The sequence below is a fragment of the Nycticebus coucang genome, chromosome 16 (genome assembly GCF_027406575.1).
Source record: "Nycticebus coucang isolate mNycCou1 chromosome 16, mNycCou1.pri, whole genome shotgun sequence".
In the NCBI taxonomy this organism is placed as follows: Eukaryota; Metazoa; Chordata; class Mammalia; order Primates; family Lorisidae; genus Nycticebus; species Nycticebus coucang.
In genome coordinates this window covers 18,489,731-18,508,584 of record NC_069795.1, presented here as the reverse complement: position 1 = coordinate 18,508,584, position 18,854 = coordinate 18,489,731, and the positions used below count along the sequence as shown (strand labels likewise).

The following is an 18,854-nucleotide window of genomic DNA, read 5'->3' as shown; positions in this document are numbered from 1 at the left end:
CCTCATTTATTCATCTTTAGATCCAAGGACCTAGTCCATAGCTGCCATGGTAACAGGCACTTAATGTACATTTATAAATAAATAATTGATTGAATTGAACATGCTGAAAAGTGTAAAATTATTCTTAAATTCTGGAAGACGACACTATGCTTCTCCTATACTGAAGTCAGTATCTGTGACCATAATGATACTCTATTTTTTAAGTTTAATTTTTAAAGTTTTTTATGAGAATGAAGTAAATCTCACAATTCCCAGTGGAAATCAGAAAAAAAAGAGGGGGGGTCCTGAATTTATTTCCCCAAATTCATATTTAGTATAGAAAGCATCTAAAAAAAAAAAAGGAAAGTAAAATAAGATTTCCATCTAAATTAGCTCCCGAGATTGCTTTATAAACAAATTTTAACATCAGTTTGTAAAATAGCAAGGGCAATTGAAGTTGACAGAATTAAGGACTGAACATCTTTACTCAACTCTGATTATTTTGGTGAATGACGGGGGAGGCATCAGTAAGGAGAGCCAAATGGACCAGAACATAGCCCTGTGCAAACCATTCAGAATGGCCCAAATGAAATTTCACACTCTTTTTACCTCATTTAAAACTGACCCAACATTTTTATTTCCCAAACAGAAAAATATAAACCAAATTATAAAATTCCTCATTTATGTTACATAATGTTTCCTGTGTTTATTTGCTTTCTTGCTCATTACTTTTCTGATAACCACCAAGATTGGACTTTCTATTAAGACAATTACAATGATTTCACTAAGAATATGCCTGGATGCTTGAAAGAGAGGAAGCAAGATTTATGAGTTTCAAAACAGCAGTATTTGAAAACATACGCATGAAAGAAATCTTGGAAGTATTCTTGGAATTTTTTTTTTCTACTTACTCCACCCGCCCTCCCCAACTTAAAAAAAAAGCTCTGGGTGGAGTTAAGAATTCTTTTCAAATGTTAAACAATACCTGGATATCCTGAAAAATGTATTCTTCTTTATCTAGTGGGAAAACACTTTAAAGTCTCCTCTTTTTTTTTTTTTTTTTGCTAAGAATAGGTTAGCATGAGATTTACTCAGTGGTTTATGTTTTGAATAGAAAGTGCAGTTTTAACTGCCTGAAATATAATGAATGCCATCTGTGTTTATTTTCTCTTCCAAAACACAATTCTTTTTTCCAAATATAACATGTACATGCTCCTAATAACCCAGATAAATGTATCAACTCAATTAATTCTTTATTTTAGCTAATGGTAAAACTAGACATGTACTATAAAAAATGTGAACTTCATTGCAAATACAGGGTATAAATCATATAAAATCTGTAAATTCAAAAAATCTTAAGTATTCTGATAAATAAGGAATCATGTGTTTTCTATACATTCACCAAGGTGGAGGTTGCTATGGAGTGAAAAACAGGTGTACAATGCACACCAGGATGTAGTCAGTGCACAGATAAAGGGACCAGAAACCAAGGACCACAGAATCACGTTGACCTCATTTTCCCAAATATGAACCACCTGCTAGGCTTCTCATACCTATCCGGAAGAGCAGCATCTGGCATATGGAGACCACTTGAAAATTAAATTTAATTTATTAATAATTATTTTAAATTACAGCAGAATCTCCACAGACCAGTTCCCTACATTGACCATCTCCTTAAGTTGATCTATTTTTCATAGACTGGACATGCAACTGACATACTTATCAGTGCGGTAGGCCTAGTTCCTTATGTTGACCAACTCCATATGTTGACCAGTTTGTTATAGCCCTCGGGTGGTCAACTCACAGAGGTTCTACTGTACTTTAAATACACTTAACTATAAAGAGATATACAGCTGTAACATCATTATATATTTATATTGGGGCTGATAAATTTCTGCAAAAGTCATTCTGACAGTTTTTTAATGTAGGAAGTGGACTTAATTTCTTTTCCATCAAATCATCCATAAAGAAAAATTAAACTTTTTATTTAGAATTTATTTGCATTTCAAGGAATGCTTAAAATCCATACATCCTTTTTTATTACAGTCTGACATTTCTTCATAGCTATCATGGTGCTCAAGAACACCCTAACATGATTTTCTTTTTCTTTTTTTTGTCTATATTCAGAGAGACATACCCTCTGACATCAGCCCTAACGTTTATTCTAGAAAGTTTACTTGGTGCCAGGTTTTCTATTCTCAGGAAATTGAGGATATGTTATAAGCTGTCTCAATGGACATGTCCCTAAAATAGCCAGGCACGTATGACTTAGCTACTAATATTTCCTTTTTCCATCTGAGCCTTCATAGGGCACGAGTTAGGCAGAATTGTTTAGGAACAGACCATTTCCCGAATCATTGTGATACTCATTTGAAAAACAAAAACATAAGAGCACAGAGGCTAGATTGCTGCAGCTATCTGGAAGACGTGGGAATTTAACTCAAGAAATTCTTCTGATTCTAATTCTCTTTTATTTCTCAAGTGTGTGTTCCTCTCTGGAGTAACTGACAGGTGCATACTTCTCCTGACATACAACCTTGAAGGCAGGTCGGCTTGTCATTTCTCTTTGCCCAGGAACAGCTCTAAAATAAATTCTTAATTTGTTCCAAGGAAATGCTTAACACATCCCACAAGTATGTATTTCTTTTGTGTAAATGTGCTTGCTTTGCTCTTTATGACTTTACATTATTCACATCTAGCTTTTCTTGGGCTCTAAACTCGTTTCCTGAAGTTGTCTTATATGTGTATGTTAGAACAGACATTCACATCTCAACTGTTTATTCATAGCTCTCTTTTCTCTGATGTCTACTAGATATGTTAATACATGATGGCAAAATAAAACTGGCCATAATTAAATAACCAACTCTGATTTACAAATTTTTAACTAAGCAGGAAAGATGTCATTGAAATTGTTAAAATATTATTAATCAAACACAAAAGTAAATAACAAAAGAATACTTACTTTCACTAATGAAGGCAACTTTTCATATATTAATTTGCACATTTTGTCAAATAATATAGCACATTAGAAAGTGAGGAGTATTTAATATCTCTTGTAAAGACTTTATGTAAATAACCAATCTTAAAATCTCTTGCCTTGGTACTCTTTGAAAAAATAACTGGATAAAGGAAAGAACATCGATATTGCCAAATTTGACTAATACTCACGAGAGGATATTCCCAATATAAGCATAGTAGGAGCAACAGTAGGGCGTGGTTCCATCACAGCAGTAAGATCTGCATTCACTGCCACATTGAGCAAGGCAATCTACAAAATAAGCAGTTAAGGCATCAGAAAAATTATTCTATTTGACATCCTAGTTAGCCAATGACCACTCTTTAGTACCTTCATTATAAAACAAGAGTTTAGACTAGACTCTCTCCCCCACTTTAAGCTGGTAAAAGCAAAGACCATTCTTCTTGAATCTTTTGCACCAAGAACCATCACTGGCAATTAGGGATGGTTGAACAAGGTAATCAAAGAGAGAATGAAAGAATAATTCAATAATCAGTCACTAAATTGATCAATAACATTTTTACAATGCGTTTCAAATTACAAAGTTTTCTGACTTCAGGGTATGATAGTTTCAATTAATCCACAATTAATGGAACAGGTTATTGACATGGATAATAACAAATTAGGATAATTTCAAAATAATGCATACCTTCCATGACAATGCATTCTAAGCTTTTTTTCATATCCCTTTTTACCTTCACAATTATAGCTGGCATACATAAAGTAACATAAATCAGTCTGCACCCTTTCCATCTTTTGGATTGGAAGAAGATGCGTGCGTTACAAGAAGAAGTTCCCATAGGTAATTTATTTGTGAGTACTTACGAGTTTAATTAATGTTAGATTGAAGAATCAATAAACTATCAAAGAGCACTATGAGAAGGGGGGGTTATTTTTGGATTTACAGAATTTGTTGGAAGAAGCAAAACTAAATTACGATTTTCTATATATTTTTCAGCAAGAAAAATTATACCGAAAACGTTGAAAAAAGTTACCCCCTAACTTTTAAAATTCTTTATTCCACCTAAAGGATTTATGTTTAACAAGTTAAAGTACTCACTGAATTATAATCAGTAGTATAAATTATTACAGATATGTCAGTTTCAAGGATATGATTAGGAAAATATTAAGTATAGCCTAATGATTTGTTGTACGTTTAAGAGTTAGAAAATAAATCATTTTCAACTCAATTCCTGAAGGTAATATCAACTACTATATAAACTTTACCAAACTGTTACTTTCCTATCAAAATTATCACAGGGTGACAAAGTGAGAGTCTACCTCAAAATGATTATCATATTAAAAGTACAAAATATCATATTTATGTCAACAGGTAATATCATTGATTTATCTAAAGGGGAAATTTTACATTATTTTTAAATTACCTCCCTGCCAAGATGATTCTTTACAAATGGAGGTGATAAAAAGGTAGCAGAATTTATGTACCTTTACCAATAATGCATGGCTTTCATGAAACAAGTGAAAAGTTCATATTTTTATTCCCTCAATTTTATTTCTATGTCACAGATTGATAAATACGACCCTGGAGGTTTCCTTCTGGGTTATGGTAAGAAGGGGAAAATAATTACCTTTGCAAGATTTAGTAACTCTATTAAATCAACTTTTAGCAGAAACACAATCTCATGATTTAGATCCAGGGGAGAAAACCAATCTACTGACAATAAATGCTTTTGAGAGTACATCATACTTTTTAAGGCTGCTTATTTTTTCTCAGTGAATTTCTAGAGCTCTCATTTGTAGTGCTGTTTAATTTATTCAGATATTTAGACTACGTCAAAGGCTTAGCAGGGATGTTTTACTTTATGCTGTTAGAAGTTACTCCAGTCATGAGAGAGCTAAAGTCCCCACTGTCATAGAGAGTAGAACAACTAATGTGTAAGTAATTTTACGGGTGCCTTTTGAATGACGCCCAGGACCTTGATAGTTTATTAAACTCTCCATGAAGATCAAAGATTCAATTACTACTTATTATATTCCAGTGACTACTATTATAAGGACAGGATGTTACCAAAATATTTTGAGCCAATGTTACTGGAAACCAAGCTCCAAATCTTATAGCCAAATAGCTGGAGTACACCTGCAGAAAATGTCCAGATCATGTCACGCATTGGTCATGATTTCTAAGATATTTTCCAGTGCTCTTGTCTACTTCCCAGATTTAAGCAACCAAAAAGAAAGATTTAACAGCATGGCAAATAGGTTGGCAATTATATTTCCAAACTGAGGTTTCTACCACACCTTATTTCATTATGTACTTTCTCTGGCTTATTTGAGAATAACGCTATTAGTATCAGTATTTGGCCCATATAGGAGCCCATATATTTTGGCCCTTTTTCTCACTTGACAAAGAATAGAATATTCATCTTTGTCCACAGAATACTTCTGTGATAATATTCAAGTTAATATCCCTGAAAATTAGCCAGCTCAAACCTTCTTCAATAACTTTTTGCTGAAAGTCATCATCTATAGCAGCATTTTCCAATTCACTTCTGCCTCCCATCCTAAGGAATGTGTACAACAGGAAAAGTAATATCTGGCTTGAAGCACTTGCTTAGAAATGAATCTCGCAAGCCATAGCTAAGATAAGAGAGGAAGGAAAGGGAGGGGAGAGAAGTTACTGGCTAAGTCCCCCGGAAGGCAAAACCTTGAGTGGATCCTGTCTTCGTAACTTGCAGTGGGAGCTGGATGATAATATCAACACTTGACTGGGTCTCTTTCCAAAAGTGACTCTATAGTCACATGATGCTTTAGGTTTGGAAAGCTTGCTCTTATTTGATTAACCAAATGGAATATGAACTTATTGCATTTGTTGTGGGGATAATAATTCAGGTTATGAATAGTGCATTTACTCAAGTTTTTGTCCCATAAAGTGACAATTCATTTAACAAGGTATCTGAACTATTTTTTATTTTTGTGGTGTTCCAGCATCTAACCCTGATCTTCACTTCCAGCCATATCTCTTAGTTCCAGCCAAGCTGAAATATCCATTGTTGCAGCTATATAGCTCATGATTTTTGCCTTAGTTCATGCTATGTCTGACTCGTTAGGGCTTCCCTATATCTCAAAGATCTAGTTCCTTCAAGTCCTGCTCAATTTAGTTTTCCTGGGTAAATATTTATTAAGCTCCATTTTGCTGAATAAAATAGACATTTCCCTCACGGAGCTTACCCTCCAGCAATAAGGTCCTCTCCTTTGAGTACCTACAAAACATGATTTTACGTCTCCTGTGACACAGCCTTCTATGCATTAATTTATGGGCACTCCTTATTTCCCAGAGAAGACTCAGAATGTGACCTTTGTTCTAGGTATCACATAACAGACCTTGTTCAATAAATACTAGTTAGTTGAATGAATATGAAAAGCATAAAAGAGCCTCTGAAATAAGAAGTCCAATAGTTAACACCAAAGAACTTATTAACTACACATTTCTTATCAACCTACTATTGACTTGGCAACTGCTCTGTAGCCTACTAGGGAAAGATGTGAAAGAATAGAATTGAATGGAGAGAAAACTTTCTCAACTAACCATCCCTGGGGCTGGACAGCTTTACCGGTTTCCTGAGCCCCGGGGAGTTGGGCGCCTAGCTCTGTGGAAACAGGAGGAAGGAAAGGACAAGTGTGTAAAGTAGAAGCTTTCAGTTTACCACAGGGAATAAAATAAGACAAAAAAATAATAATAAAAGTAAGAAAGAAAAAAGAAAATGGAGTGGTTGAGTAAGATTGAGCGAGTGAAGGTATTAAAACGTCATTTCCTTTCGTCCGTTTTCTTATTTTTGTTTTCTTTTGTTCATCAGAGGTGGTGGGAAGAGTCATCAGCTGGAAGTTCCAGGCCAGGACAGATGGTCAGACAGACTGGAGAGAGGCTAACAGCAAAGGGACGGCAGGGAACCAGGAGGGGAGTGTGAATGATTTAAAATGATGAACTAATTAAGAGATGTTTAAAAACATAAAACTAATATTTGATGCAGTTGATTCCTGTAGTCCCTCAAATGCTGAAAACCTTATATAGATTTAAGTAAAAAAAAAAAAATACTGTGCACAGATCAGAATTAGAGTCTTTAAACAGGAAAACTTTTCTTTTATGAATTTCTGCATTAGAAAGTCAGATTAAAACATCTTTAAAATAATAACTTCTAGACAGGCACAAATTTACATTTCAATAAACAGACTGAAAATTTCTCTAGAAGTTATGGTAACTCCTTTCCGGCAACGTTGAATGAGAAATTCAATCCTTTTGATGTTCAGGTAAAAATGAGGAAAAACATCTTCATTTTAATTGCAGTATCTTTTTGTGTATCAAAAGGCGAAAGGCGAATTGCAGGGCTACACATACATTTAGTACTGCAGGGTCTGGGGTAAGCTTGTGATTTTTGTCACATGAATTTAAAGACATGAAAACATTTTATAAAGAATTTTGTTCTTAGCTTGCGGTGTTTTGTGAATATGAACAGTTGCAAAAAACACATGTGCAATTAACTTTCTACCTAAATAATCAATAAAAGTGCATTTTAGGCTCTCTATTAATCACAGAACAAGAAAGCTCACTTGCTTCATTAATTATTAGTGGTTCTTACTAAGCATAATTAGAAGGGGGGCGGCAAGATGCCCTTCTCCTACGAACGAATGCCTGCCAAATCAGTGAAAACTGACTAAAATCTGGGCAAAAACGCCTTTCAAAACATTGTCTTTGAACTCAACACATCCAGCTGCCCAGTCTACCACCCTGTCAATATTCCAAAGAACAACAACAACAACAAAATCTCCAAGGGTTTTTATTTCTAAAAGGGGAATATTCAGAGAGTGGAAGGTGGATGGCAGTGGGTACCCTACAGAGAAAGGGAAAAGTCGCCAGATTTCGTTTGTTTGAAAACTTCAGCAACACCTTCAAACTTCAAGTGCTTTTAAAAATGCTTTCCTCCCACCCCTCAGCTCCGCCCGCACCCTCAGATTCCTCTTGAGTCGCGGATACCCCTGGGTATATTTTATGCCATCCAGAGAGTGAAATCCCATAAACCTGCGGATTGCCATTTCTAAGGTGCTTTGCCAAGAGAGGGAAAGAAAAAGAAGAGAAATGCAAAAAGGAAAAGTTAAAGGAATAGAAGCAAAACAAAACCGCGACCAGGCTGAGAGGGGGACTGAAGCGCGCGGTTGTCTGGCGCAGCCTCGCGGGGAGCGCACAATCTCTGCCCTTCCACCAAGGTCCCCGATCCACCTCGCCCAACCCGCCTTCGCCCGGACTGAGACCCCAGCGCAGGCCCAAGCCTGTGACCCTCTCCCTCCGCCGCCCTCTGTCACTGACCTGCGCAGACAAAGAGCAGGACCAACTTCGAAAGCAAGACCCCTGGACGCCCGGGCAGCCTCGACGCGTCCATCCACGCCGGTGGCCGAGGTTGCGCGCCAGGACAGATGGACCGACAGACCGGAGAGAGGCTGGGAGCGAAGGGCCAGCTTGGAACCAGTGGGGGAAGGAAAGGATGGAGGGTTGTCATATGGAGAGAGCCGCGCTCCGGAAAGCGGGGTCGAGCGGAGCCCTGGCCATTGCCCAGGGGCCGGGTGTGGAGTTCCGCGGAGCCGGGGCGCCCGTGGCCGCGGCGGGCTGCGTGGGGACCGCGGTCTCTTTGTCTTGCGCCCGAGCGCTCTGGCGCGGGGTCGGCGTCCGCTCTGGAGTCCTAGGCTACCCGGGCTCACGTTTCATCTCCGCGGGTGGCACCGACACTGGGCAGGAGGCGGGAGTGGCCCCCGACTCCTCCCCGGTCTCCTGTTCCTCCACTATGGAGGGGCTGAAGGGCATGGCCTTCTGAAGGGAAGTTTTATAACCCTTGGCTTTGGCTATTGCTACGAATTTTAGTGCCTTGCCCTTCAATTAAAAATTTTCATTTCTAAGCAATGGATATGAAGAACTTCTTCTTCTTCTTCTTCTTTTTTAATCTTTAAACCAATGGAGGGAATTTTCAAGGTTCAAGGTATTATAAATATTATAATACAGAATGACAGTGAAGAAGACTCAGGAGAAACGAGAAGTACAGAAAGTGTGTGGTTAGCTACGCTGAACGGTGATAAAATGTTTATGGCTAAAATGTGTATTGTTATTTCCATAAAGTCAGGGGAAGCAAAGCCCAAATGCACCCTGTCATCACTATTGCTTCATGAGGTTTTCAAGTTACTGGCCAAAGCAATGAGACAAGAGAAAGCAAAAAGATTTATAAACATTGGAAGTAAAATTGCCATTAGCGAATGAGATACTTGTATAGGTGCAAATCATCGAGAATCAATTATGAAACTATTGTCAAAAAAGATGTTCTTTCCAGCAAATAAAAATTAGCTGGAAAGTTATGTTGTGGATGAAGGAAAATAAAAAGATGTAAATAAGTGAATGGAGATATTTCTGTTAACTAAGAAAATTCAGCATCATAAAAGTAACAAGGTTCCCTAAATTCTTCTAGAAATTTGGAAATGGGACTAATCTCCATCAAAACAACAACAATAACAACATTACTTTTTACAAGTCAATCTGATTCTAAAGTTTAAGTGAAAAATAAACATGTAAGAATACTTATTTAAAACGAGAGGAATGAATGGAATTAGCCTCAACAGATATTAAATATATAACATTTCACTGATTAAAACAGTTTAGAATAACATTGGGATAGGCTCCATGGAAGAGAACAAAGAATCCAAAAGTAGAAAAGTATCACTTTAAAGTAGCAGGGGAAATGATGAATTACTCAATGAATTACGTTAGGAGTGACCTCCGTGAAACTTCATCCTTTTCATCAAGATGGGTTCCATATGAATTAAATACTTAAGCTTAAAGATACAACCATGAAAATATTAGATAAAAGAATGAAAAGAAAACATCCAAATAATTATGGACTAGGAAGGCTTTTTATTTATTTTTTCTCCTCTAATCTTAAAGGCAATGCCATGTACATGATATGGAGGTCTTTTTAAGCATCATAAAAAGCTCAGAAACCATAGAAGAAAATATTGACTACATACAAATTAAAGCTTTTTATGTGCATTAATAACATGTCAGTCAATTAACTGGCAAAATTATTGCAATGCTTAAGAGAGACAAAAAAATCTCCTTACCATATATACAGCTTTTTTAAAAGTCAGTAAGAAAAAGAAATACAAACACTAGAAAACTGAGCTAGGATAGTAACAGTGTATATATATGTATGTGTGTATATATATATATACACACAAAATAGAAACATAATGTAGAGATACATATTTAGAAGATTGTCATCCTTCCTTCCAAAAAAGAAAAATAGTGGCAATAAAATTGACAGCAAGACATCACCTTTTAAGTATTGAACTAACTAACCAAAAAAAAAAAAAAAAAACTTAACTTTTAAAGACAGCAGTGGGGGCCATATATATCAAAATTCAAACACGCAGGTACTTAATTTGTTCAGTCCTCTCAGAATTTTTCTCTGTAAATACACTGCTCCAAGGCATAAGTGGATGGGAGGGATACATCATCTCCAAAATAAACGTGATCTGAACTCTTTACTATGCTTTATACCTCTATGGAGGTCCTCCGGTATACCTGGTTTAAAAGAAGCCTGATCGATTTCTCTGCTTCTCTTATCCCTGATCTGTTTGACTATTTGGTAAAAATAAATTATTTGGAGAATGATGCGTGGGTCAGAAGACTTTAAAGGCACACTTCATCAAACTCAGGCATGCTCTACCACATGGTAGCAAAAGCTGATATGTCACCTTTGGGCGTGGGATCTTGTCTGCTTTTAATTGACTTGGTAATTTGGCCTTAGTTTTTTTATCTAAGAAACTGTGAAACTGACCTAGACAATCCGTGAAGTCTCCTTTTATTATAACTTTATGGCTCTAAATAAAACTATAAGTTAAAAATCACTCACTTGTCCTATCTCACTTATAGCTTTTAACTCATATTCAAGCATTTAAAATGTAGGTATATACATCATCCAAAGGCAGAACTGTAATACAAATGTAACACCAAATATACATGATACACTAATAAATGCTCTTTAATCAACATGTATCTTAAAATTTCAGGACTATAGCTAAAATTAAAATATCTCCGAAGGCAAAACCATTTCATCTGCAAAATGCAATAATGTTTAAAGGCTTTCGTATAATACTAACTATTAGAAAATATCTTCTCTAGTGGGCATGATCAAGCTAAAAGATTGTGCTTTAAAACTCATTTTTCTCCTTATAAAACAATACGTGTTTATTGTGAAATATTTGGAAATATTTGAGAAACACACTCAAAAGAATAAAGAAGTACATATGTATCTATTTACTCAATTAGCATCTTAAAATAAATATAGTTCTGGAGTCCATGAGCATTTTCTAAGCTATTTAATATACTCTGCAGACTCGAGTTTATTGATGAAATATTATAAAACATGGACCTGCTGTCTTTTAAAATAGCATTAACCTATATTATATTTTATTTTAAGAGCTATTGAAGTATAATTGTGAAAAATTGGGACAACTGTAAAATAACAATCGGAATTCAATCAGTCAAAAAATAGCTATTTTAAAATCTTGCGTGCATTCGCCCCCCCCATGTATATACCTTTAGCTTTTAAAAAATCAATTCCTGGCATATAATTTGAATACCCAAAACACACACATTTTAAGAATGCTCCCAAATGTATAGTTTCATGACTTTGACACATGTACACACCTGTGCAACCATCACCCTTATTAAGACACAGAGCATTTCCATCAGCCCCTAAAATTTCCCTCATGATCCTCTGCAATCAGTCTCCTAATCCCACCCCCAGCTATAGGCAATCACTTATCTAGTTTATGTCTCTATGGATTAATTTTGCCTTTTCTTGAATTTCATATAAACAAATCTACACAATATGAACTATTTGTATCTGACTTCTTGGCTCAACATATTGTTACAGAGATTTATCTATATCACTGCCTATACTTTAAACATTTTATTGCAACATAGCACAATAGCATAACTAGTAGAGAAGTAATAGAAAAAAAATTACTAGTATAAGGTGCAGTGAAATACAGTTGTATTTACCTGTCTTTGGACAGTTATTTTAAATTTTTTCAGCAATTCCCATCACTCTTTGACAAGTTCCCAGCACACCAGTATCTGCAGCACTGACTAACTCCATGTGCCACCTGGTAACAAGTACAGAAGGCAGACAAGTATGAAAAATCAGACCTTGTCGATGACCTTGAGCTGTAGGATGTAAATAACTCCCGTGTCACTACTGTTCCAATAATGGAACATGAAGCATGAGCTGGTTTTAATAAGTTTCTGGTTAATTCAGAGGCTATTGACCAGGCAGTGTAATGAGAACCACTGTCTTAGAAAATTCTTAATTTAGGGAATACTTCCCCGTTGCCAGTTGTTACTTCCAATTTGAAAAAGCAAGTTTTGAATCCAGATTTCTGTTTCTAGATCTTATGTCTATTTTGACTTACAACTGTTTCTCAGCCTTGCCTTTTCACCAGAGTTTGACTCTTAACAACCTTAAAATAAGCCTCTCGATGTCCTCATTTTTATATCTTACAAGGATTTAGGACGAGCATCTCTAAATTAAAAACGGGCTTCGAGTTGGTGGGTCATTTTTTCATCATCAATATTAGTCTTTCAAAGGAAATTTGGAAGAGAGTTCTTGTTCAAGGCATCATATGGATGCCTTAACTATTAATTTAGTTAAAATATCTATCTATAGAGAAGTAATCTTGTTTTTGTAGTCACTCTTGGAGGGATTAACAACTTCACATTTTTAGTCTGGTTGTAGTGGTTCATGCAAATAATCAGCACTTCAGGAAGCCGAGGCGGGAGAATTGCTCGAAGCCAGGAGTTTGAGAGCAGCTTGGGCAACAGAGGGAGACCCCATCTTTACAAAAATGTTTTGAAAAATGAGCTGGGCCTGGTGGCACATGCCTGTGGTTCTAGCTACTTGGGCTTTTGAGGCAGGAGGAGCCCTTCAGCCCAGGAATGGGAGCCTATTGTGACCTATGAATAGGCCGCTGCATCCCAGTTCTTATTCATAAGCAGGTAATGTAGCCTATTTTACCTAATTTTTAAAATCAGACACTTCATCATTTTTTTAAGTTTGTGGAAATCCCCCAAAATATGTTCTTAATTTAAATGACAAGATGGAAGTTTACTGTTTGATTATTTTTCTGTTAGCCTCGTTAGCTGACACTTGCACTCACTCAGAGGATGATGAAAACATGGCATTTGTGTATGTTACATTTTTACTTTTTATTTGGAATTATCAAACAGAAAATTTGCAAAAGTAGTACAAAGACATCTATATAGCTTTTACTGAGATTTGCTTATTAACATTTTACCCAATTTTTTCATCATCTGTGCTTTTTCTATATATGTGCTCATATTTCTGTTTTTCTGAACCATTCAAGAGTAAGTGGCAGACGTTGCAGCTCCTTTCCCCTAAATACTTCAATGCATCTGATAATCCATTATTAATGTACAGTTGCTTATTTTTTCCTAACAATCATGCAAATATCCTGCCATTAGCAAAATTTCCTCCTTCAGATTTATTTAGCATGTATTAATAATTTTTGGTTAAAGCAATCTATATTGTGATGGTTGTAAAAAAATCAATTTTTTAATTTCAGCTTTCTCTCTGCTCTCTCTTTCATCTCTCTGTTCACAGTTGGTGTTTAGCACTCAAAATGATAATACCTTCTCCTCGATTGATTATCCATATGGACTTATAACTTCTCATTTTCAAGGGTTTTATTTTACTTCAGAATACTACAGGGGTACATATGTTTCGGTTGCATAATTTCTTTTGTATCCCTTGAGTCAAAGTTCTAAGTGTACCCTTCACCTAGACAGTCTGCACTGTACCCATTAGGTGTAAATTTACCCCCTTTTCAAGGGTCTTTCAAGTCATTACTCTCAAAATGTCCCAGGTTTGGCCAGTGGAGCCCCTTTAAGCTAGCTATTTTGTCTTTGTGACACAACCATACAATTGTTTTGGGCATTTCCTAACTTCTTGACATAAAAGATGTTGCAGATTCATACCGAATCTTCCTCGCAACAGCCCTTGAAATTGGTCTGTTGCAACCACATAAATGATCACGCAAGACACGGATTGACAGTACACGCTGCAAGAGGGGAGGCACCATAGGTGCAGGATAGCCCCGAGCACTTCTCACAGTCCTTTTATTGAGAAGATACATAACGGGTGGAGAGATTGGTGGCTGTAGTAGTAAGTGTGATGTTTAATCCTCTATATTGGTCATTTCTCTCAGGAGTCTTTGTTCCTTTTAATGGATAAAAGTCAAGATCTTATTACTAGAAGTGCTTATTGCTGTCAGAGTCCCTTTGCCTCTTATCTCTCTCAGTGGACAGAGCTAAGAAATATATGCATGCATGAACACACCCAAACACACACATAAGGGCTCACATATGTGTATTCACATACATATCTTAAAAATCATGAGTCTATACAGATACCTTTAATTCCAACCCATCACTATAGAGCTCTGCCTTAATTTCTCTCCTTCCATATTGGTAATTCTCATTACATGTCTGTGTTTGTTCCCTCCTGTAATAAATCTAAGATAGTTTCAGAACTGCTATGTCTATACCACTACCCATGATAATAACAACACACTCACACACACAGAAAACACAGTTAAGGATGTGCTTTCATTTTATTTCCTTCCCCTCCCTACTACGCCCAAAGCTGAGGCTACACACTCAATCTCTGTGTTCATAATTGACTTGAATCCTCCATCCCCACATCACCTACAATCCCAACTTTAATTCAGTCGAACTGCAGTAGGGCTCATTTATTCCCATTTGCTTTCTGCTTTGCTTTTTTGAGGTTGTTGCTATTGTTGCTGCTGTTGTTTTGTTTTCCCTTCCCATCCTCATTGATCTGATTTGGTGTTTTGAATGTGCAGAACATTAGAAACCTTCCGAAAGTCCAAAGCATACAAAAAGCTGTATTCGAGGAGTGTTGATAATTCTCATAGGCCTCCACCCATCTCCCCACCCACCTAACGTAACCAGTGTCATTATTTTCTAGATTTCCTCTTGTGTGTTTCTTTCTGAACTAAAGATAAGCAGATTTTTAGTAGGAGTCTTTTTAATGATTAGGCATGCAATTGTGAAATTATTACAGATGCATTATAGGACTGTGGAATTGATAATAGCAAGAAGGAACATTGTGGTGATGCATTGAAATTGCAATTAATGGTGTAGACTTTGTTAATTCCCTTTTTTTCTTACCCAAAGCATAGCATATTGTATATGCTCTTTTGCATTATGGTTTTTCTTTTTTTCCTAACTGAACAATACATATTGGACATCATATGGTATTAAATCATAGAGATTGTCTTCGTTCATTTGTTTCTTCCAGTTTTCTCTGTCCACCTCATTTTGTTTTTAATATATTTGATAGTGAATCTTCACTGCTAGGTCACTGCGTCCTTTCTGGCTCTAAGTGGTGCCTTAAGTCCAGGGTCACTTCTGCTCTAGTGCAGTTGGAGTTCTGCCTTTCCAAGACTGGGAAGCCCCAAAAGGATCATTATGGCAATGTGGGAAGGCTGGCTAAGGGTTCATGCCCAGGGAACACGGAATACCTACCCACCTCTGACAGACATGATGCCGCTGGCCAGCCACTAGACTTGCAGTCCCCTGTGGATGACTTTGCATGTGATACAGAGCAGACTTTCCAGGGCTACACACAGGTGGAAGGCCTGCCTCTGCCTTGCCTGTCTGCAGGGCCCTTTCTCCCTTCAGATGGCCATGAAGCTACCTGCAGTAAGGCAAGGTCTTCTGCCAGGGAACATAAGAGGGAAGATATTGAACCTCCATTTTACTTCTTCCAGTGCAAAAACTGAGAGTTGGGAGGAAATTTTTCCTCTGTGCCAGGCAGAATGGGAGTGAGGCAGGGTGATCACGGATGTGGAAGTCTCATTCTCTTGGCCTGCTCAGACTTTATCCACTTCTCTGTAGCCCCCAGGAACTTCCTCATCCTTATACTTGACTTCCGGTTTGATGCCAGTGTAGATCTCATTGCTGTATGTTTGCTTTTGGCTTTCTGTGGTAGCAGGGTGGGAGGTGAGAGATAATGAAGCCAGCTTGCCTCTCTGTGGCCATTTTGGAACCGGAAGTCCACATTCATCTTATATCACTCCATAGAACTACATTGAATGTGTGCCACTATTTAATCATGTTTTCATATTTAGATAATTTCTAGTATTTGTAAGTACAGGTAATAAATACCCTAAGAATGTGTATTTTCTTATTGTTGGACATAAATCTTCAGGATAAATTGTCAGAAATGGTAATGCCTAGGTAGTTTTGCTAAATATTGCCAAATTCCCATCTGGAGGGACTGACAATTTGCATTCTAGCCAATAATGTATTCCCCAGACTTTTGCCTACATAATATATTTCCAAGCCTTTGGTGTTTTTCTTTATAGCCAAATTGATGGGAGAAGTGGTATTTCTTGCATTTCTCTTATTATGAGTGAAATTGAAAAATTCAGCTATTTCTGATTTTTTTGTGAGTTATTTATTCAAATCTTTGCCCATTTTTCCTTAGCACTCTGATGTTTGCCCTCAATTTAAAAACTATTTTTGTGTTAGAAATATTAGATATGTTTAAGTGATATATGTTGCAAGTACTTTCTCCCAGTTTATCATATGTCTTTGGTGCTCAGGCCATGCAAATAAATTTAATTTTTAAGGTTAAAATTTATTTATCAAATTTACTAATTTTCTTTTTTGTGGTATCTGGATTTTTAAGGCATGGTCAGAAAGTCTTTTTCTACTCCCAGGCCATAGAGGAATTTACCCTCTATAATAATATTTGTATTGTTTCGTTTTATACATTTAGATCTCTATGTTGTTAGGTGCATAGTTTGGTAGGGTAGCAGGATGTAGAATCAGCATGAACAATCAATAGCAATGAAGTACATGAATCGCAACTACTCAGAAGTTACATTTGTTTTGTTGGTGAGAGGTTATCTGGGGGTATTTGAAATCAGATGGCTACCATTGTTTTCCACCGGGAGGTCTGATGCATTAAATTTTAATATAATTGAAAATTCTTCAAGTGAATAATATCTTATTTGTGATTGTAGCATAGAGAGTGATATAAAAAAGTGAATGGAGTGCTTCTTTATACTTAAAACCCCCTGAAATTTACTCCTGCAGTGATGAACATAAATAAAATGTGGCCCATATTGTGACAATTTTATCTTCCTGGTTGATGATAAAAAATATTTCACCCTACTAAGAAGAATGATGAGAGAAATTTTTCATTTAATTAGAGCAAGCCTCCCACTCTAGAAGAAGTTGTTGTAAAATAATGCTACACTAATTTAAATTTTGATAAAGGAAAACTATTATCTATACTCCCACTATTTTTTTCTTTTTTTTTTTTTTTGAGGGATATAAGCTATATTTTCATTTAGTTTTTGTCTCTATGCAAACATAACTCCACATTACTGAAGTATATTTGTATAATTTTATCCTTTTTCTCAGTTTACACTGCATAATAAGTATTTCTTTTATTTGTACAGTCTTCATTATTATTATTTTCTATAGCCACTTAGTATTCCATCAGATTTTCTTCGCATATTTTACTTACTACTCTCTCTTTTGTTGCAATAGCCTTCTTACTTATTTCTCAATTTCCCCTCTTGCTCATATCCAAATAGTTTCCCAGTCATTAGCTGTGGAATTTTTTAAAAATGAAAATACATGCCAGTTTTCCACTGATTGAAATTCTTACATATATTCTCTTTGGACTTTGAATAAAACTCAGCCTCTTTACTAAGCCGTAAAGAATCACACACAATTTGGTTCCCATCTGCTCTTCTGTGTTCTTTTCCCACTAGATCTGACCATGAGAGCCTCCTTGTAGTTTCTCAAAAGTACTGATCATGGCCAAGCACAGGGGTTCACGCCTGTAATCCTGCACTCTGGGAGGCCAAGGTAGAAGGATTGCTTGAGCCCAGGAGTTTGAGATCAGCCCGAACAACAGTGAGATCCCTGTTCCTACTAAAAATGGAAAAAGTTATCTAGGCATTGTAAGGGGTGCCTGAAGTCCCAGATACTGGGGAAGCAGAGGCAGGAGGATTGCCTGAGCCCAGGCGTTTGAGGTTGCACTGAGCGAGGCTGACTCCGTGGCACTCAACCTGGGCAACAGAGCAAGAATCTGTCTCAAATAAAAATGAAAAAATAATTACTGATTATTTCCTTGCCATATACTGTTCCATTTCTATGTTGTAGGCCTCTCTCCAAATCTTCACCTTTAGATCATGCCTAAATTATCACTTTCTCAGAGACCATTTCCTGATTAGTCTCCCTTAGTAATAATAATCTTAATAATCAAATATCATGTTGATTTAACATGCCTCCCAGGTAATTCCTGTGCATATTGAAATTTGAGAAGCATTGGTCTAGAAAATTGCTTTCTTATAAAAATATGTAAGCCACACAGGTAACTTAAAATTTTCCATAGCCATGTTTAAAAGTGAACTGAAAGAAATACAATTAATTTCTTATGTTTTTTATTTACCTTGATCAATCCAAAATTGGTTGCATACTATTTCAAAATGTAATTAATATAAGCCATTGTTCATGAAATATTTTACATGCTTTTTAACATAAAATCTTCGAAATCCTGTGTGCCTTTTACACATACAACACATCTCAATTTGGGCACTCCATTTTCATCAAAGATGCCACATCTATATTTAGATTTCGAAAATGTCCAGCTGGAAAAGTAAATTTACCTATCAAAGTTGCTTCAAACATACTTAAAAGTTTTCCAGTAACTGAAGGGAGAATGTATTTTTAAATTAA

General features: G+C 36.3%; 1 protein-coding gene across 1 annotated transcript in view; it reads right to left on the bottom strand.

The window, feature by feature from the left end:
* CYYR1 (cysteine and tyrosine rich 1) overlaps positions 1-8,711 on the bottom strand; it is a 105,618-nt gene extending 96,907 nt beyond the window's left edge. The window contains 4 exon segments of the mRNA XM_053565805.1: positions 3,148-3,247; positions 8,316-8,472; positions 8,474-8,603; positions 8,605-8,711. Of these exon segments, the coding sequence (XP_053421780.1) occupies positions 3,148-3,247; positions 8,316-8,472; positions 8,474-8,603; positions 8,605-8,711 (494 nt within the window).
* Positions 8,712-18,854: the final 10,143 nt, after the last annotated feature.